At 42.5% G+C, this 21328-nt stretch overlaps 1 protein-coding gene and 1 long non-coding RNA gene across 2 annotated transcripts; one reads left to right on the plus strand and one right to left on the minus strand.

The window, feature by feature from the left end:
- The first annotated feature begins 5808 nt into the window (after positions 1 to 5808).
- On the plus strand, positions 5809 to 7645 carry LOC133491106 (uncharacterized). The gene is made up of 3 exons (XR_009792356.1): positions 5809 to 5937; positions 6024 to 6088; positions 7217 to 7645. It is a non-coding gene; the product is annotated as an uncharacterized LOC133491106 (long non-coding RNA).
- Positions 7646 to 15969: 8324 nt separating this feature from the next.
- barhl1b (BarH-like homeobox 1b) lies at positions 15970 to 19841 on the minus strand. Its single transcript, XM_061801661.1, has 3 exons — positions 19403 to 19841; positions 16939 to 17161; positions 15970 to 16270 (listed from the first exon to the last, which is right to left on the minus strand). Exons 1-3 carry the CDS (start codon positions 19839 to 19841, stop codon positions 15970 to 15972), a joined length of 963 nt encoding a protein of 320 aa, XP_061657645.1.
- Between the last annotated feature and the right edge of the window lie 1487 nt (positions 19842 to 21328).

Here is a 21328-nt window from a genome sequence, read left to right on the forward strand (position 1 = left end):
TGTGATATGGTACAAAGAGTGGAACTGTGGTACTTCATGCAGAAGTCGGAGAAATATGTTAGAATGGTACAGGACATGTATGAGGGGAGCAGAATAGTGGTGAGGTGTCCTGTCGGTATGACAGAAGAACTTAAGGTGGAAGTGGGACGGCATCAGCGATGTACTCTGATAACCTTCCTCTTTGCTGTCGTGATGGATGGGCTGACAGATGAGACTAGACTGGAATCCCCCTGGACCAGAATGTTCCCAGATGACGCCGTGAAAGCAGGGTGCATGTGGAGGAACAGTTAGAAAGATGGAGGCATGTACTGGAAAGGAGAGGACTGAAGATTATTTGAAGTAAAGCAGAATTTATGCGCGTGAATGAGAGGGATGAAGGGTGTTGAGTGAGGCTACAGGGAGAAGAGATAGCGAGGATTGAGGACTTCTAATATTTAGGGTTAACAATCCAGAGCAATGGTGAGTGTGGTAAGGAAGTGAAGAAACAGGTCCAAGCAGGTTGGAACAGCTGGCGGAAGGTGTCTGGTGTGTTATGTGACAGAAGACTCTCTGCTAGGATGAAGGGCAAAGCTTATAAAACAGCGGTGAGGCCGGCCGTAATGTATGGATTAGAGACGGTGGCAATGAAGAGACAGCAGGAAGCAGAGCTGTCGATGGCGGAAATGAAGATGTTGAGATTCTCTTTAGACGTGAGCAGGTTGGATAACATTAGAAATGAGCTCACCAGAGGGACGGCCGAGGTTAGTTGTTTTGGAGACAAAGTTACAAAGAGAAGACTTTGAGGGTTTGGACACATGCCAAGGAGTGATAATGAGTATGTTGGTGGAACGGGGAAGAGGATGGAGGTGCCAGGCAAGAGAGCTAGAAGAACCCGAAAGAAAGAAATGATTGATTGATGTAGTGAGCCAAGGAGCAAGTTAGGCTTTCATGGAAAAGTATGACATCTGTGGCAACCTCTAAAAGGTGAAAGGAGAAGAAGAATATACAGTTTTCTGGTACAATAATCTATTTCGGGATAGCATTCCAATTGTAATTAGAAATCTAGTGTGTTGTCAGTCACTTATCATTAACCCAACATTTAGTTCACTTACGTCCATCTGTATGCTTTCCATCCAGAACAAATCATTTTCATTAAGTTTGTGATGGCACTCAAGTGTCTGTTCAGGCTGCTGGGAGCTCAGAATATTACACTATCGACTGAGCAAAAGGTCAACAATATTTGATTCTCTCAAAAGTTGATATTTAGAACCATTAATTTATTGACTCCACTTTCTTTTTCATTATATTGCTTGAGCCTGTGACACTGGCATCCATGCTCTTTTTCTCTCTTTTGTCCTCCTGCATGAGAGCAATTTGCTGAGAGCGTGCACATTCCAATTTCTCATTTACAATCATATTCCAATGAGAGGAGACTAGCTGGGGACAAAGCGGCTCATACCTGCGTGCAAGGAATCTGAAATTGGAAATGGAAGTGTTTTATTAACACTTTTGCCATATCAACAATTGGAACATGACATTTTTCCTTACCCTCCAATTACATGTCGTAATTGTATATTTCTCTCATTTAAGTTGCTCTGTTTCTCCCATAACGTTTTGCCATTTTCCTTCTCTGAACTCCACCTTCTCGGAAAGATAGAGACGTAACCAAATCCTCAACCCCTCCCATCCCGTGTGCCAGGGTCACGTCGTCAAAATGACTCTTTTTATTACAGTTCATAAACAGCGGCTCCCCCGGTGGCCTCGGGAAATTTCACATAAACTTTGATCAAACAGACGTTAGCCTCGCTGGTCCTCGACCGCCTCTCTCCGCGCACGAAAATAGCTCCGCTCAATCATAGCCAGAGAAAACACGGCGAAAACAGTGCAAATAGCAAGGCAGTCGCTGATATACCAAGTCATTATTGACCAGAACAGCAGGGGAATAGATCTCATATAAAAACAATAAGTTACTCTTTGCCTCTTCCCCTTGGTGACCCCTCTTTCCTAGAGTGGAAGTGGAAAAGGAAGGCATGTGCAGGTAGTAAACTTGACGGCTTAGAATTAATAGCTTCGAAGGGAGCTTAATCTAAAGTGATAAAAGCATCCCAAGTAAAAAACAGTAGTGGATTTAACTGTATGTGTACAAGGAGGACAGACTCTGTACGGTGGTTCTTTGTGGCTTTATCTTCCACCGCCATCCTTTTTGTCATGTTGAGAGTGACCACGTCCGTTTTTTTTTTTTTTTGTTTTGTTTTTTTTTTTATCTGGATGGAAGAGTTCCCCTGTTGGCAATGGCGACTGCACTTCAGTGAGGTTTCCGGCAATTTGATACAGTCAAGCCAACATTGTGCACTTTGGACTGGCAACCCCCGATTTTGTTCTCTCTTGCATTTTTCCTGTTCATATTCTCATTCATGCAGGTCATTTCATTCTCAGGACATTGAATACAGCTCTTCTAGTCCAGTTATGATTGCGTCAAACGCACAGAATGTGGCAACCACTTCAAATCATCCTTCTATTATAATCCGTTGCACTTTTAGTGTCCTAATTTCGGTACATCACATTGTATTCAGGCTTTGGCACAGCCTGCCTGAGGGATACGGTATGCGGAATCAGTCTTCTTCTAGATCTCTTGTTGAACCGGATTTCTGATGACCATTTTAGCTTTGATGATCACCTATTCATGCATTGTTCTTACACTTTTATCTTTATTTGCTCTTTGTGACCTATATTTTTGGGTTGCATTTGTTTCTTCTATACGATCTCCTAAGCAACTCTGTTTATTCTTAATTGTGCGTCACTTTGCCCTTGCTTTGTTGCCGAAGCACTTTGTAAACATTTTGTCTTTAAAGGGGATTTATAAAAAGTCCTATTATTGTTGCAACTATTATTTTGTACACATTTTGTCCCGGTTAACTCAGAGTTAACAGTGGCATTTTTTTCTTTTATCACAGGCTTAAAACTCACTCACTATAAAGCATATGTAGCCAATCTTTTTTTGTATTTTAAAAATATTAATCCCTATTTAAGGCCTATGCACCAACTGCATGGCCCGATACTACATGCTATGCTTTGCCGTTGCCTGGTTTCAGAATGTCATTTGCACAAATTATCTTACTTATTTTCAACATTTGAGCCTAAACTTTGCTTACCTGCCATGTATTACTTTAAATATGTAAAAGTGATATAGTATAATCATTTAATGCTCCCATTCCCATCACCAAAGCCCACCTTGTTTGCTTTTCTATCAAAGGAAAAAATGCTGCAACTGAACTTTTAATGTATTTATATATTTAGATGGGCGGCACAATGGATCAGCTTCGATCCCAGCCCTGCCTGTGTGGATAAGACCCTCGTGAGGATAAGCAGCAAAGAAAAATGGATGGCTGGATATATTTAGATGAGATAAGGTTTTCCTCCTACTTCGGCTTTTGTTTCAGTCGGTGCTTATTCCCCGCCCCACAGAGGCATCACCTTCCCTTCCGCTGCATCTTATCAGCTTGATCCCTTTTGTTAATACTTTACAAGCCACACCATTTATCTTTCTACTTCCCCTCCCACTTGCTGAATCCTCTCCCCAGGCCGGTTTGATAGGGACAGCAGCGCTGCAGGTTCAAACACCCAGTAGACATTCAATATTATTGTGTGTAATATATATGCAACTGTTGTATTGTTTTTTTTTTTTTGTTTTTTTTTATCCCTTGCTTCCTTTTTCCTATCCTGGAGGTCACAATGCAGTCTGGAGCCATAAGCGGGCTTGCAGGTTGTCACAAAGAAAGCCAAATGAAGAAAAAGTTCAAGTCCTATACTTCATTTTGAGTGAAGATGTGAGGGAGGCAGCAATGCGTGCTGTCATTGTCGGAGTTATCACGGCTCCGTGTGCGTGTGTGGCCTGTCATTGTGAGGAGGTTGTCTGCTCAGACACACACGCACATACACACCCTCACGTATTGCACATGCATGTGCCGCCTGGAGGCTGATGCTTCCAGGTTTGGATGGCAGCGTCTTGGCACCCGTGGGTCCGCAGAGACCCGCCTCTGCTCAGGATCAAGGGGTGCAGGGTCTGCTGCTGAGGCCTAGCCAGCCCGCCTGCACGCCAAATTCAAGCCCGGATGGCGTTGCCACGTCGCTGGCAGGCTGCACTTGCTTGGTGAGACTGGAAACTTTCCTCCTCTCTATTTACTGGATATGTGACTTTAGATTAGTACTTTACAAGATGATGGATGGGTTTTGGCTGTGGGGTGCACTATTATGTAGATCGGGGATTCCCAACCGGCGTGCCTGGGCCATCAACATCATGCTGCAGGAAATGATTTTTTTTTTCACCTCATTGATCCGAAAATTGTTCAACAATCTATGCCAGTAAGATGCAGTGACAAGGAGAATAAATTTGTGCTCTTCCACTAGATGCCAGAAGGCACATAATTAACCCTCATTTGTGACATTCTTATTTGGTGATGTTTTTGTGAGAATTGTTTTCCAATGTAAAATGTACTTTGCCTCACTTAAGTTTGGAAACACTGATTCGAACTAAAGTCAGACAGGTGACACACAGCAGTCCAGTTGAAGTACTCCAATGGTGTTCGTAAAACCAAATTGTACAAAGCATTTACTATATTTTATCCATTCATTATCTAGGCCACTTATCCTCACAAGGGTCACCAGAGAGCCAGAGCCTAACCCAGCCATCTTTGGGCAGATATCAACACCATCACTGAGCAGGAATCGATCCCACTCTGCGCACACCAAAGGCAGGTATGTGTACCACTACACCATCAGCGACTACTATGTTTTATGTATCTTGAAAAATATGTTGAAAGACAAGTGTGATTGGCTCAGCTGGAAAGCGTTGGTCTCACAGTTCTGAGGTCCATTGTTCGATCCCGGGCCCGCCTGTGTGGCGTTTGCATGCTCTCACCGTGCCTGCGTGGATTTCCTCCGGGCACTACGGTTTCCTCCCACATACCAAAAAACATGCGACATTAATTGGACGCTCTAAATTGCCTCTAGGTGTGATTGTGAGTGTGGCTCTTTTTCTTGATGTGCCCTGCGATTGGCTGGAAACCAGTTCAGGGTGTACCCCACGTCCTGCTCGTTGACACCTGGGATAGGCTCCAGCACTTCCGCAACCCTTGTGAGGATAAGCGACTAGGAAAATGGCCGGATGGATGGACAAGTATGATTGCATACTGTACATTTTACTTCTTCCTCCTTTGTGGTCAAGGTGAATGTTGTATGACATTTTTTTTTTTGTTTTATCAATTGTTTCCAGATTTATTAAAATATTCATTATTGTTTTCTCAAGATCTTTTTTTTTTATTTCTCACCACCTCAAACTAAAATTACTCTTTACAGTGAATTACTGTAGTTTGAGTTGGCTAGCAGTGACGACAGATTCTAAAAGGCAGGATACAGTTGGACATTATAAAACCAGCTACAACTCTGGGGGAAAAAAAAAAAAAAGTTTGACGACGTGAATTTCTATAGGCCGCCTGTTTATCTTTGTACTTGTGTCAATGTTTACAAATGTTTTAGGATTATTCTGTATGGCTCCTCATGTTTGTCCCGCTCAGCATATAAGAGGATGCTGGGAAAAAAAAAATGTTATGAAAGCAGTCAGGAAAAGTTGATTCCCTTAAAGATCCTAACTTGAGACATTTGTTGTGAAGAAGCACTTGAATCACTATTTACTGCTTTGGAAATTTCTGCTGCACATCATAACTTGTGCATGTGTGTGTGTGTTGTTGTTGTTGTTTTTTTGTTTTTGTTTTTTTTACAGTGGAGAATTTGTTGTGTTTTCTCAGGGTCTTATTATTGAGTTCAGGGACTGTTAAAGCAGACGAAGCCCCGCGCTGTTAAAGTGGGACTCTCGGTACCCATCAGGGCCCTGCGCGTCTCTGTGAAGACGACAACCGACTTCGCCTCATTCAGTGAACGCACACCCGGCGCGCTAAAGAGGTTAAACTGCTGTGCCTGGCACAGCCAATTGTATTGATAACTGTTTGAAGCTGCTTTTCTCTCTTTCCTGGCATCACGCTTCACAGTCTTTATTTGGGTTGCCACTCCAGACAAACTTCAAACCTGGGAGAGTGTGTATTCTTGCACTCAGGTGTGTATATAGGACTTGTGTGTGTGTGTGTGTGTGGTGTGTGTGTGTGTGTGTGTGTACGTGTGTGTGCAGAGCCAAGGGCCTTCGCACCTGTTTGTTTGTGCTGCCTCAATTCTATAAACCAGGCCTCTGATCTCCCAGGCAACATGCCTGCAAATTCCTCTGCTTCGCCATGTAAATATATTGGTGTCTCTCTGTCTGATGATATGAGCAATAGGATAGCAAGCGAGGCAGGAAAACCACGCAACTTCTTTCCCGATTAAAGCCACCCTGTCGGCAGTGTGGGATCTCGGGCTTCTGTGCGCAGTTTGCGTCAGGGCAAATGAACGGTGCCTGCGCGAGCCCATCTGCACTTCCTCGTGACTTCTCATTCTCTTTGCCGCTTTAGTTGTGCCGCTCTTCGGCTGTCTCCTCCCGTCTGTCGTTATCCGCTTGTTAGCCCGAGGTCCTCGTCTAGGCCCGGAGTTATGGCTGTGTCGGGCAGCTGTTTCGGCCAGCCCTGGGGGTCCTCGGAGGCAAATGGCATGTCAAGGAGTGGTCACCGAGGTAGATTGTCTTCGTCGCACTTGGCTTCACTGCCACCGGGCTCACTTGTCCAATTAGGGGATCGTTGGCCCCCCCTTTAGGTCCCCAACCTGTCCTTTTTGACTGATTCTCCAATGTGTCTGGCTATAACCCCAAGATGAACACACCTGACACCCGACAAGAACACACAGACGCACACATAGTATAAAATAACACATTTACAGTGTGCTTGTAAAAAGTGTTCCTATATTTTATTCAAAGGAAAATTCCAAGTCATTTACCATTATCTTGCAAAGGCCACAAAAAAGCATCCATCAAAACTCATGAATGACTAATCCAATCAGAACATAATTGATATTTTTTTGTGTAATTAAAATGTGAACTGCCATTCGAAATATTTCGTCCTTGCACATGTTTGTTTTGTTGAAGGTTGAACACTGGAACACCGTTGCAGAAGGCTGTCAACCTACCAATTTGGAAACCATTTCCCCCATAGCATAGAATAAAAATGGAGGCAGGTCTTTATGAACCAATGTGTCTCACTAACATGCTTATTTTAAAAAAAAATGCACCATTCACTAATCCACCTTTCCATTTTTTTAGCCGCTTATCCTCACGAGTGTCGCTGGGAGTGCCGGAGCCTATCCCAGCTGTCAAGGGGCAGGAGGCAGGGTGCACCCTGAACTGGTTGCCAGCCAATCGCAGGGCACATGGAGACAAACAGTGACACTCACAATCACACCTAGGGGCAATTTCGAGTGTCCAATTAATGTTCCATGTTTTTGGGATGTGGGAGGAAACCAGAGTGCCCGGAGAAAACCCACGCAGGCACGGGGAGAACATGCAAACTTCACACAGGTGGGGCCGGGATCGAACCCTAGTCCTCAGAACTGTGAGGTCAACACTTGACCAGCTAAGTAACCGTGCCGTCCCATTCACTAATCTTTTTTTTTTTCCAAAACGATGCTCCACAACTGTGTTTCCCAAGCTTTACTGTGCCAAGAAATATTTTACGTGAGAAAATTCTCACAGCACACCACCAAACAAAAATGGCAGTGGATCTAAAACGTCTACACAAATGTTATATGACCGTGTCCACCAAATCTTTTACATTACATGTTCAAAACGAGATTGTTGTTTTATTTAGAAAAATGCATTCCTATTTTGAACCATAAAAAAGAATGCTACATCTTTACGATCTTATCATTGTGTTTTTCTTTGATGTTCTGTGTAATGACTTCTGTGGTGTTATTCATTTTGATTTACTTGTGGTCTGACTTTAAAACAATGTTTAGTTTTGAGTGTAGAAGCGCTGAGTCTGAAGGTTTTTGGGATTGTAGGTTGAAAATTGGGGTTTGTGTTCATAACATGGAGAAAATAATGAATGGTTCTGAGAAGTTTGTCTTAACAACTGAGAAAAATGTATGAAAGCGGGCTCAATTATGAGCTAAAAATTAAAGAAAAAAAAAACTTGTCTGGATGTGGTAAAATATGTTGGATTTCTGCATTACCCTATTGATTTTTTTAAGTGCAAATCAGTGTATTTCATCATTTCAATTTGTTGTATTTAATCCCGCACGCCCCCTGATGTGCAACCACTAGTGAGAACTTGTTGCTTGACTGACATGACTGATTTCCTCCTTTTACTCAAAGTACCCAACAGACACACCCCGCCGCCCCGACAACCCCCCGCCCCTCTACGGGCTGAGAGAGGCCGTTTCAAAAATGCGTAGTCCTGCTCTGCTCTCTGCCCTCTACCAGGAGACAATGTACGAGAGAGCTGCCAGACATCACACGGAAGCGCTGTTAAAAATACATGTATACCACCCCTCATCCTTTATTGATGACCTCTCCACCCTTTATGTTTATGAGCTGAGAGGCCTCCCCGTGGCCCCGCTCAGTGACCCCTGAGGTTGTGCAAGAAACTGCCTCTTCCCTTTTAATTTAGCACACTTAAAAATAGATTTGGAGCTGACCAGTTGGATGCATTAAGCTTTTCAACCTATTCACCAAATGTCTGGCAATTAATATGCAGCAGGGACGTGCGGTCAGGGGAGGCAGGTGATTCAGAGCCTCTCCTGCATTGTGAAGAGTTAAAAAAAAATGAACACATAATGATTAAATAATATTCTTTTCAATTTTAATGCGCTGGTCTTTGCTTTATATTGATTTTCTTTTTCAAACCAGTAATGTCTACAACTTCATAGTCAAGGTTGTTGAGCATGAAGTGTTTTTGTGTGTGCTCGCTGGCAGATGCAAAGTGTGAGGCAGACAGGACTCGGCCTCACTGAAGGGGGTGGACAAAATTGATGCTAGCGATGGCTAATAAACGCTGCCTCTACTGGAAATACAACGCTCGTCATGGCCGAGTATCGTGTATGAATCGAATAAAAATATATTGGATACTATGAGTATACTATACTGATATTTTTACCACTTTTTAAAGACACACTAACACGCCGCATTTTTGTCTCATAAATGTGTACATTTGATTCCCTGAATATTTTAACAGAAATAATAATTTCATCCATTTTCTTTCTTTTTCGCAGGAGTGCTGGAGCCTCCCAGCTGTCATTAGGCAGGAGGCAGGCTACACCCTGCACTGGTTGCTAGCCAATCACAGGACACATCAAGACAAACAGCCCCACTCACAATCACACCTCGGGGCAGTTTAGAGTGTTCAATTAATGTTATATGTTTTTGGAATGTGGGAGGAAGCTGGAGTGCCTGGAGAATACCCACATAGGCACAGGGAGAACATGCAAACTTCACACAGGTCAGTCTGGGATTGAACCTGGGACTTCAGAACTGTGAGGCCAACACTTTCCCATCTGAACCACCATGACGCCCATTATATTATTAGAATACCAATTAATTGATCAGGATTTTTCTTAATTCGTCACTCCAGAATATTTTCTTGAATGTACATCAATTGCTTGGATATCTTTTGTCTGGAATGTCACTAAGAGACTGGTGCAGATTTTTGTTGTTTCAGGTTTTAGCCGGGTCCCAGAGGTGTTTCCATGGCTGGCTGGTTGCTGGAGGTCAGGGCCTCGGGGGTGTGTTTCCTTTTTTTTTTTTTTTTTTTTATTTTGCAATGTCATCTGGCACAAGAGGCCGGTCACATGCAACGAGGCCTGTGGTAACAACAACTTATTGATTGAATAAGCTCCATCATCTGATGTGGCTCTAGCTTACACCGGCCCCCTGCTGAGAGCAACACAGTTTTCATTACCCTCTCCTGGTGGAAACATCCCGTCAAGCCTTTTTTTCAATCAATTTCTTGATAGATTCTTTTGACACATTGCTATGTGCTGTAAGTTTGTAAAAGTTTGCCAAAGAGTGATTTGAATAATAGTACTACTGACTTGACTTTCATGTCAGCCATTTTGTGACTCAATTTACCTACTGCATTTTCTTCAAGGGGAGCAAAGCCCAAAATGTCAAAAGTTTCTATTCAAAATGTTCATATCTTTATGAGCTCCCGATTACCTAATAAGTATTGACTCTTTTAAAAAAAAAAAAAATCAAGTTGGTGCTATCCCTTATATTGCCATCATATACTTATATACTGTTTTCATCAGCATGTAACCCGGTTAAAAATGCTCCAGTTCAAAGTTCAAATCAATAGAGTAGCAATTAAGTTATAGGTTTTCTTTATACAAGGTGGTGGTATATGTGTGCTGAATTTATTTTCTTTTGCAGGGATTTGTATTTAAAAATGTTTTCTTAATTTGTGAAAAAGAAATACTTTATTATTTATATGTTTATTATTTTATTATTATAACCTGTGTTCAGGAAGGAATGACATCCAGGGTGGAAGGACAGGAAGTGCCGTTGAGGGAGAGAGTTGAGCGGGAGGAAAGAGTTCGAAGGATTTTTGTTTGGAGGAAGGAAAGTGAACAGCGGATATTTAATAAAATTGACAAACGAGTTCATCGTATGAGTGGACTACTGAAATTAAGCCGTAACGTGGTGAAGTTAGCCGCCAATACAGAGTCTAAGTGGATGCATGGGACTTTGCTCGGATGCTAGTGACAAGCTAACGCAAGCTAGCGAGGCCTGTGTTTGATGGCGAAGAAGACGACAACGAGAGCTTCTCAAAGGATCGGTCCGTGAGGACTTTGCTGATCCTGGAAAAGTGGATGCTACCGTCGGCTTCCTTCGTTCCTGCCGTTGGAACACTGCCCGGACATTTGGGTATGAATCTCTTTTGTTTGCTGGCTATTTTCACATTTTTGGGGGGTGCTTAGCTAGGTAGTTTGTGCACGGAAATCGTATGAGTTGATTTTATTGATTTGAACAGGTGTTTGTTTTGTACACAGATTTGAATTTTCAGTCTTTATTTTATTATTAAATGTTCACACTTTTTCTATACCGTATATCCAGCTCTATTATTTGACTATCTGAAATTCAGTTTAAAAAGTGAGGAGTTTCTATTGTAGCTTCGTTGTCCAAATTAGGATATCAATTCATAAGGGAACATAATACTTCAGAGACCTTTTCAGAAGGAATAAGTCAACAAGTAAAAATTAAAGTCTTTACTCGTCATTACTATTGAGTGATTTGATTGGTTCCTAATTTTGATTGAGGAAAAAACTCAGGTTAGCCTCTTCTGGTCGAAGTATTATACACTAGAGAGGCGATACAAACAGCAACACAATTTATGCCAAAATCATGTTAAATTGCTAATTTAGGACAGTACGAAAATCACCAAGTAATTACGTCAATTACGCTGTCATTGATTAAAATTGTAGAATACAATGACAGCTCAGTGGCATTTATGGCTATTAGCTAGCAGCTTGCTAGCCCGGCTATTATGAGCAGAAAATGCTCGCTACAGCCGTCAGGCTTCTTTTCAAAAGCAGTTTAATCAGTGGAAATAAGTCTGCACACTTCTCTTTGAAGTTGACATCCTAACACCGGTACAGTTGAACTGGCATGCCAAGGTGGCAGCCATGTTGGTGAACACATTTTCTCAAGGTAACAAAACAAAACGAAATTGAGATTTTGATGAACATTTTTTTAAAACTAGCTATTAAGAAAAGTGGGGTTGCACTGTTGATATACTGATATGATGAGGTGAGTATGGATTTATACGGGTCCACAATCTTAATGCCCCTCTGAGAGAAACCATAACCACAAAGTGGGCTCCAACAAAAGTGTTCGACACCCCTCACAAACCTTTTTCCAGTTACAGGAGATATGTTATACCGTGGTAATGGCATATTTTGTTGTTGTGTTTTTTTTGTACAATATCTTACCAAACTTTTGTTTGGCTTTTCGGGATAGAAGAATGCCTTTCTACTTAAGACCAAAATAACCACGGTTTGCACAATCTCAAATGAAAATGAAACACTTTCAATCCTGCAGGACGGCTGTCTTTAAGTATGTCATTCTTGTAAATCACGCTCCGAGTTGCGATAAGGTCCAACTGCAAAATGGGTGGTTCGAAGACTCTGAAGCTGCGGGTCCTCGTGCATTCCTCCTCTCCCGCCTCACTCCATTCCCCAACCCTCCATCTGATCCGAAAGGAAAGCTTTCATTATTTGCCGAGATTGGGATGTCAATCCCCGCGCCCCTGACCCAAGTTGTAGTTTGCGCTCATCATATTGGCCAAATGATTAGTGGGGTTATTTCGCCCGCAGTCTGCGAGTCTAGCCTTCCTCCTGACGGGCCGAGCGTACCTCCGGGCTAGGATGGGCTTCTCTCTCTCGCTCTGCCATCATTTCCACTTGCTTCTGCTTTATCATGTTCGTCATCTCCTTGAAGCTCTCGCTATTCACGACTCAGTCCTCTTTGGCTCTCCTGTTCTAAGCGTTCGAAATCAACGTGATGCTGGAGAAATGTCAAATACATTTAGGAATGTGCATGAGACAGTGTTTGCCATTGGTGCTTCATTTTTCAGTTTATATACAATAAGATTAGACTTATGGTTCATTTTTCAAATTATTGAAAACAATGAATTGGACTTTTAGTTTTATGGCAGTGGTTGTTTCAGGAGGCCAAGGGTTCGACTCCCGCTCAAAAAGGAAGGAAGTGATCGAAATTGATTTAGTAAAGTTGCCCCCTGTTGAATCTTGTTTGATAGTCCAAGTGAAAAAACATTTGGAAAAGATTTGCGAAGATTTAGAAAGTTCTCATCCTCAATCCATCAACTACCAAACGCATCATGATATACATCTTTGATATACACTGCACTAATTTATTTTGAAAAGGACAGAAGCTAAAGATGGATTATACGTAACATGCACAATCTGATCCAAAATTAATAGGAAACTACTCACTTTTCATTAATGGGACTTTAAAGGTACTGTACACATTGAATTTATATTGTATTAATAGGATTATCAACAATATCACATTTTATATGTATCACATGTCTTGCAGGAGCAGCAAATGTGTCTTTGTACGAGCTCTTCTGGTTCAGCAAAATTTGTTTCCTGAACATTTACTCAGTGGATTCTCTGCTAGTGATCTATTAATTAACTACTGGATTTGCCTCATTTGGCCAATGTAGCGCATTAACATCAAAAGCACAATGCAGATTTGATTGTCTTCAACCATTCTTTTAAAAGTTGTTTTTATTTTTTTATATCATCATCATGATTAGGAATCCACGGGATTAAGGAAAAGTCACTGATCCTTTGGCTCTTTCATTCTTTCTTTCTTTCTTTTTCACATGTCGAGAGCTCACCGAGCCTCCATCCGCACTTCATTAACCCTGAACCGGGGACAATCCGTGGGAAGAGCCGGGGGATTTAGCACCAGCCTTTCACATGCAAAAGAAAAGAAAAAAAAATCTAAAGTCACCCAACAAGACACGCGGAGGTCCCCCCCCCCCCCCCCCAATCCCCGATATATAATCAGCTGTAGATTTTAAAGAATAACCTTTTATTGGTCATTATGCGAATCCGTCACGGATAGCCATGATGGGACTAGAACGACCTTTTGGCAAGTTAGAGGGAGTTTACATCCCCCTCCCTCCCGTATTTTGAATGCAATTTTCCGCTTCATAAACGCGCCAGTTATCAGGCCGTCAGTCTGATATTTCACGGGCGATAAGTGGAAGGGGCCCGCATAACAGGTGCCGTGCAGCGGGTGGGGGTGGTGGGGAGGGGTGGGGGGGGGCTTCCCATCAAAGACATTATCGACTTTCAATTAAAAGCTATTACAGTCTTTTGTTCTGATGGTTAACATCCTGCACGCCCACCGAAGCTCGCCGGTCAGCGCCTGAACTGATTTGACGCAGACTGAGGAGGGGATGGAGGTGGGAGTGGGGGTGCGGGGGGGGGGGTTGTCGGGGGCTAGACGTGCCGCTGACCAGCTGTCCCTACGCTGATCCCCGGCCTGCGGTCAACTCCGAGGCCGCTCAGCAGCTGTTGGACCGGGCCTGGAACGAGAGCGAGCATCCAGAACGCTCCAGGAAGGGGAGGATGAAAAACAATCCATTTCCAAATGGGATCATTTAGGACACTTAAACAATTGCGCGCGTGGCATTAATATTGCATCCCGTGCATTGTTGATAGAAAACCAAGTGGAGCTGCTGCTGTTAATTTAGGGAAGTGCAGGTGATATTAACAGAAGATGGCATGAAGCTGAATGGCACCGCCCTAAAAGCTTTGCTGGGGCTTTTTTAACGAACGTATGTATTCATCAGTAGACGTCATCATACCAAAAAGTACAAATACAAAGTGTTTGCTCATCTCGCTGTTCGTCGATATAAAATGCAAAAACAGAACATTGGGAATACAAATTTGATCGCTATATGTTAGAGCGCAAATGCATTTTACATATAATCTTTTTCAGTTAACTTTTTAATGTGCGTAAGTTGGCGTCAAATAAATTCAAATGTTCAACCTAAATTGGGAAAAATGTTTTTAACTCCAATTCTCTCATATAAGTCATCCGACCCCAACAATCTTCTAAAATTAATATCGAAATGGTATATTTATATTTAACGTGTTCTTTATAGTCTGCCATGTCGTGTTATTTAATTAACCATAAACGGAACTGCCCTGGTGTGTTTAAATGCTTTTGATCATGATAATTAATTGGTCTATTATCCTCTATAATTACCTGAACTGTTTTAAAATAGGTGCTGCAAACATCTGAGACAAAAAAAACTTAAATACGAATATTATATAACATTTTTATATACATTAATATTTTCACTCTTAGTTGCATTTCAAATCATTTTTATTGTTGTAATTTTCTGAGTGGCTCACTTGAGTTGCACATATGCAGATTTCAAAATTTACATTGTGAAGCTAAATAAGTATAGTCACATGATTAAATCAAAAACTTTTATTTCCACATTTATAAAAGTTTTTTCCCCCCAACAAATCGCTCATTCTATAACTTTTGCAGTAAATTACACCCAAAAGAAACTCGAGGAACGGAAGAAAAACAACAACCACGCCACAAGCTTCCATTGGCAATGTTACAGTTTTTTTTTAATCCTCCACCAAAAGAGAGGAGAACATTTACGTTGTTACGGATTTATATGAACCAAAACAATAAATGAATCACAGCGTCTGTTCAAATCAACAGGCTGTTTTGTACCAGCAGGGAGCCCACCTGGCGTCATTTGTTGGTAAGCTATAGTTTTAATAATAAGAATAATGAGGAAAAGCAACTGGCGTGGGAGGCCAACGTTATAAATATATCAATTGGTTTTTTACTTCAATCGAAAAGTCCAACTATAAAAGAAACAATATCGACTAGATTTATTTCCATAATTATACGCCTGTAAAGAATATTTTTGATTGGCTAAAGCAGCCCATGTGATCAACTGCATGGTTGAAAAAGATTGTTGAAAATAATAAATAAAAGACGGACGAGGAGACGTTTCTGGACTCTTCAATTTAAAATATTCTTATTTACAGATTTTGACATTTCAACGTGATTAGTGTCAAGTCAAAGAAGTAAGTTTACAAGAAAGCAAGTATAGCTTTTGGATCCTAATTATATTAAAACCAAAATTAGGAGGGTGCTCTCACCTTTTCCGCAATAATAATAAGAATAATGATTTTTCTTTTTTTAAATCAACAACAAAAAAACGATGGAGGTGGCATTTAATAGAAGGGAAAAAAACAATGTATAAGGTTGCAAAATAGTTCAAAATATTGAATACTTTCAAATAAATACATAACTTAGAGACTTTGACGTCATAAATAGGCAATAAATAAGTCCAAAAAAAAGGGGGAGCGATCCTTGCAGGAGGCAAAAAGTTCCCCTCTTCATGTTCGCGATGTCTCTTGATGATGTGCACCATAAAACGTCCGAGCGAGTTCCTTCTTTCTCTTTTCGCGTGTCTTTGTTTCGCTTCTCTCACTTGCATCCCGTCGCCCGGCTCACCGCTGCTGGGCCGGCCGGGAGAGCACGCCGGACATGGGGGCCAGAGGCGGCGGGGGCGGGGGCTCGCTGCCCCCCTGCAGGCCGTGCAGCAGGATGCGGGGGACCAGGGGCCTCTGCAGGCCGGGTGGGGGCGCGGAGGGCCCCCTGTACAGGTAGAGGGCCGCCCCCGGATCCAGGTTGGACACCAGGCTCTGCGGGTAGAAGTAGGGCGACGGGAACATCCTTTGCAGGGCTGAGTAGTTTCCCGCCTCGGCTAAGAGTTCGAGTCCCACCGCGGTCTGCCGCTTCCATTTGGTCCTTCAAAAATGTTGCACACGATTACAATCTGAGCAATTGGCGTAGTTTCACCCCGATTCATCGAGAATAACCAAATGTTCATTGAATACATCTTCTAATGAATTAAATGCAAAGGACTTTTTTCGGGAAGGGGGCGTAACTTAATTTGGAGATGTACGTAATATTCTTCGAAAATGATAAACGCATTTAAATCACCTGCAAACCGATGTACTGCATTAAAAAAACTAAGTGGACAATTAGAAGGCAGGTCTGCTTTTTTTTAACTTATGTATTTATTACTTCTTTAATAGTCTCAAGACGCCTGTTGTATTCACACCCAAACATGTCTGCGTGCACTCCACGCAGGTGAATAATTCATTTTGAAGATAATTGAGGAGATATAGTGCTGTCTTTGAATTATTGATGCACACACATGCAACCTTGCATTATTCAGGGGCCAAAGTGTTGTTTTTGTGTTGATTTATGACATTTAGATGGCCGACAGTCGAAACTGCAGACAAATTCAATCCTAAGCAAACAGGGTAAAAACGTATTTGGGCGCTTTATGTCCATTTTTATTCATTTAATATGTCACGCCCACTCATTTATGTGTAAATGCACAAACATGGCGGCCCTTAGCATCCCCCCCACCCCACCCCCTCTTCCCTTGAGAAATGGGATGATCGTACCTTCGGTTCTGGTACCAGGTCTTGACCTGCGTGTCGGTGAGGTTGAGCGAGGCGGCCAGTTCCATGCGGTCCTGCACGCTCAAGTACTTCTGGCGCTCAAAGCTGCGCTCCAGTTGCGCCAGTTGGTGGTCCGTGAAGGCCGTCCGCGCCTTTCGTGGCTTCTTGAGCCGGACCTGGGGGCTGTCCCTGCTGCTGGAGATCTCTCTGTCCCCCTCCTCTTTCACTGCAGGCGGGCAACAGGACACAAAATTGGGGTGGTGAAAATTGAGCCTGCATGCATGCATGCATGCATGCATAAAAGACAAAATATTCATTTTTTTATCAGCATAAACAAAAAGCGCCTGAAAAACAAAATAAAAAATATTTGATCCCTTATTTCTTGCACTCAAACGCGAATCTGTGTTGTTATTCATTGAAACAATTTAGAGTGCTAGATGACCATCATTAATTGGTTTTCATTTATTCATTGGATACTTTGCATTACAAATTTGCGACGTTTAGTTATATTTTTATGCCTTTCTATATTTTGATATTGATGTAATACAACTGTGCGGTTTTCATATAGTAGATGCTACATTGTGTATCATTTTGCTGCATGTAGTTTTTGTGTGCTTGAATTAGCTGTCTTGTAAATATGTTGTTAAATTCTGTTAAATTTGCGGATAAACTCAGCGGGTGTAATAAATATTTTTTTAAATGTAATATTTTTAAAAGGAGTATTCATGTAATCGAAAAGAAATTGGCACATAGTGCAACTTATTGTTTTGATTTGTAATGTTGCTGGCATTCTGCGGAGTGTGTATCTTTTTTTTTTTACTTGTGCTAAGTTCAAAATTTTCTCCAATACTTTTCCGGCGTGAAGCCTTCAATGTTAATTTTTTGGGAGGTCAGATGCCCCCTCCTGCGTGGAGTCATGTCAGGGCGAGCACTTTGATTTCAAACACAACAAAAGAAAGAACGAGAAAAGACGGGAGGGATTTTTTTTTTTTTTTTTTTTTTTTTTTTTTTTTTAGTACTAGTACTAGTTGTGGTCTCAAGCAAGCGGCGGCCCAATAATCCTCCTAATTGAGCCACCAGGGAAAGGACGCGCGCCACCGCGAGAACTTCACACGACCGTGGAAATGAGTGGAAATCAAGAGCCGCTCGGCCTCGAGTGCCAGCAAATGTGATTAGCGGCGCGGACAAATTGCATCCAATTCGCTGGTACTTTGGAGGAGGGGGCTCGGTGGGCAGTTCAAAGCACGCGCGGGGAGGCTCGCCGTGGGCTTCTTCGCAACCACTAACCTAACCCACTCGAGACCTGACAGCGGTCGCGGATGTAAAGCTATTATAGCCCAAAATGACGGCGAAATGATGACGGTGTATTCCAATAATTTGAGTAAATGGGCTACCAGCATTTTCCCCGCTTTGTTATTATTATTTTTAAAGTCGCCGTTTAGGGATTGGGTGTGTGCAGCATTTCCAAGTGTGTATTTATAAAAATGAAAGTGTGTGCGCGTGTTTCTAATTGTGGTGTAGCCTGCAGCAGTGGACTTGATTCCACGATCCGCCTCCTTGAAGTGTCAGCGCGTGGTGACATGTCTGATATGCCTGACACGATCGTGACTTTTATCTGAATATTCCACTCGTGCCCCCCACCCCCCAACATAATCTCTCGCCCATCAACAGCTGCTTTCTGGAAGCATGTCATCTATATTTAAAATAAAACACAGGAGGAATACAATACAGTACTGCTAATAGACGTCAACTCGTTAGGATGTACGAGTGAGGGATCACAATTTATATTGTATTTTTTTTAAACATCCATCGTTTTTTGTTTTGTTTCTATAACACTCCTCCAGCAATATTTTTCAAGTGTTGCTGTATTTTATTTAAATATCATCAGCCTCTTCTCTCTGATAAAATAAATACATAGTTTTTGGGGTGGAAGGTCATCTACTATCGTGTTCTTCTATTACTTGTAATTTTATATTTATAATCTCCATGGATGGTTGGTGCAGCATTTTCAATTTTTAAAAATGTGAACCACATTTACGGCCAAGTCCGCAAGTAACGCGTTAATAAGATAAGGATAATTAAGATAAAGATCTGATCTGGTTTTTTTTTTTTTTTTTTTTTTTTTTAGAATCAACTAAGTCGTCATTCCTATGTTCAATATTCCACTGACTTTACAGTTGTATGATGTTCACCTAAATATGTATTTAGCTTGAGTTGGTTTACCCACATCTTTGCATCTCATTGTGCAACCGTATTGAAAACACCGTTTGATTATATGTTGCGCTATTGGAGTATTTTATTTAGGGATTTGGATGTTATTTTTAATTAATCGCTGTAGTTATAGACATGTAAATTCGTAAAATGTTTTAGAGCGAAGAGGCAGAAATATTAAAGAAATATAACAGTGTTTGACTTCTCTCTCCGGCCAATAACTCCACGGGGCGTTGAAATGCGCGTGTCCTTCTACCTTTATATTCGCTGTCCGACGACGAGTTACTGTGGATTTTCTCCATAAAGTCGTCGGCGATCTTGGCGACCAGTCTGCCGGCCTCCTGCGTGGGTTGTCCGTTGCTGGAATAAGGCGCGCAGGCGGCCAGTGGCTTACAGTCCGCCAGAATGTCTCGGATGAGGAAGGACGAGGTCATGGTCCTCTGCTGGGCCCCGCCGTGCTGGAGGTGAGGCGGCAGGCCGACGCCGTGCCCCTGCCTCTGGGCCGCGTCGTCCGCGCACTCCCTCCTGGGCGAGGGCGGCGACGAGCAGCCGCTCTCCGCGTCGGATCTCGGGCTGAACTCCAGAGGCGAGCGGCACTCCCCCGCCAGGCTGTCCCCCTTGGAGAGCGGACTTCCGGGCCTGTGGGAGAGCAGCGAGTCGATGCCGAAACTGGAGCCGTTGGCGGACGCCTCCATTGTCTTGACCGGGTGGGGGAGTGGGGGGACTCCTCAAACTACCATTTGGTATCTGGGACAAGTTTTTTTTTATTATTATTATTATTTCTTCAACGTGGTCCTCCTACTGTTCTTGCAGTCGAAAGGAAATTGGACTACTATTAATGTTACTATTATTCTGGATTATTCTTATTCGTAGTATATAATATAATATGCTAAGTAATCCCTGGCGTCGTCCATCCAGTTTGGGTGTTTGCTCTTAAAGATGAGTCCAAATGGATTTCTTCTGTACAACTGGGATGATTTCACACGACGCAGCAGCAGCAGCCGGAAAAAGACTCACAAAGCCGGTTCAGCACCACGGACAGGACCAGATGGATCGCCGGGTCACCACGCCAGACAACTGCTCTCATTCTTTTCAGCACAACCGACGCAGGCAAGGATGCAGGTGGAGTGCAGAACTGCAAGCGCACGGACGGGAAACGTGCACGGGGATGCGCGCAAATGCAGTAAAGTGGGTTAAATAGTCCCAACTAAAACGAGATGGGGGGGAAGTGGTATAAAAAAAAGAAAAACGGAACTTGAGGAAAAGTCAGGAGCTATAGGTTTTAAGAGCGTCTTGTCCACGTGAGTCCCCTGTGACACGCCTTGATTGGCTGACAGTGGACCCCCCCCACCACCACCAGCAGCAGACCCTCCCTCTGACGTCCCCTACCAGGCTCATCCTCACTTTGATAAAAGAGACTGTGGATTCATCAGGAGACTCAGATCCGAGTGTTTACAGGCAATTTTCACACTGTTTGCTTTCATTACATCATTGATGAGGCTTCTAATGGGGTTATTACGAGGAAGTGCTTTCCCTTCTTTTACCGGATTGTTTTTGCCTCTGCTTTATCCCTCGCTTTCCACATTTCCAGCCTTTTATCATCGCTTCGAAATATATATTCAAGGCGAAACATCATATTTAATAGTGTTTACAGCAATAATAAGCGAAGATTCCCAAAAAGTCAAAAATAAATTCTTTAAAAAAAAAGAAACGTTATTTATTCATGCTGAGTGGGGATTGTTTTCTGCATGCCTTCTTGTCTCGATTCATTATTAAATAATTCACTCTTGCATTTTGAATTTTGTTGAATAAATACCGTGATCTAGTATCTTTATTCTTTGCATAAAAAAGTGAGGGCCATAACAAAAACTTTTTTCTTTTCTTTTTTTTTTTTTAAGAAAAAAAACCCCACCAAGACCTCGCCGTCTTGCTGTCAGCGTTTAAAGCACAATAATGATCTAATAGTCCCCAGTAATTGTCAACAATAAGCAGCAACATGAAGCCAAACTTGAAGGCAAGCGACTTGCCATTGTGTGCTCTTTTCACCTCAACAGGCATGCAAAAACCATTGTGCCCGCTTCTAAGTGCGCAGTTTGGCCCGCGACGGCCTCGACAGCCCCTAATAATCGAACACACGCGCGCGCGCACCATGTGACCACCAGATTGGAGGCGCGCGTCGGTC

Source organism: Syngnathoides biaculeatus, chromosome 17 (assembly GCF_019802595.1).
Source record: "Syngnathoides biaculeatus isolate LvHL_M chromosome 17, ASM1980259v1, whole genome shotgun sequence".
Classification (NCBI taxonomy): domain Eukaryota; kingdom Metazoa; phylum Chordata; class Actinopteri; order Syngnathiformes; family Syngnathidae; genus Syngnathoides; species Syngnathoides biaculeatus.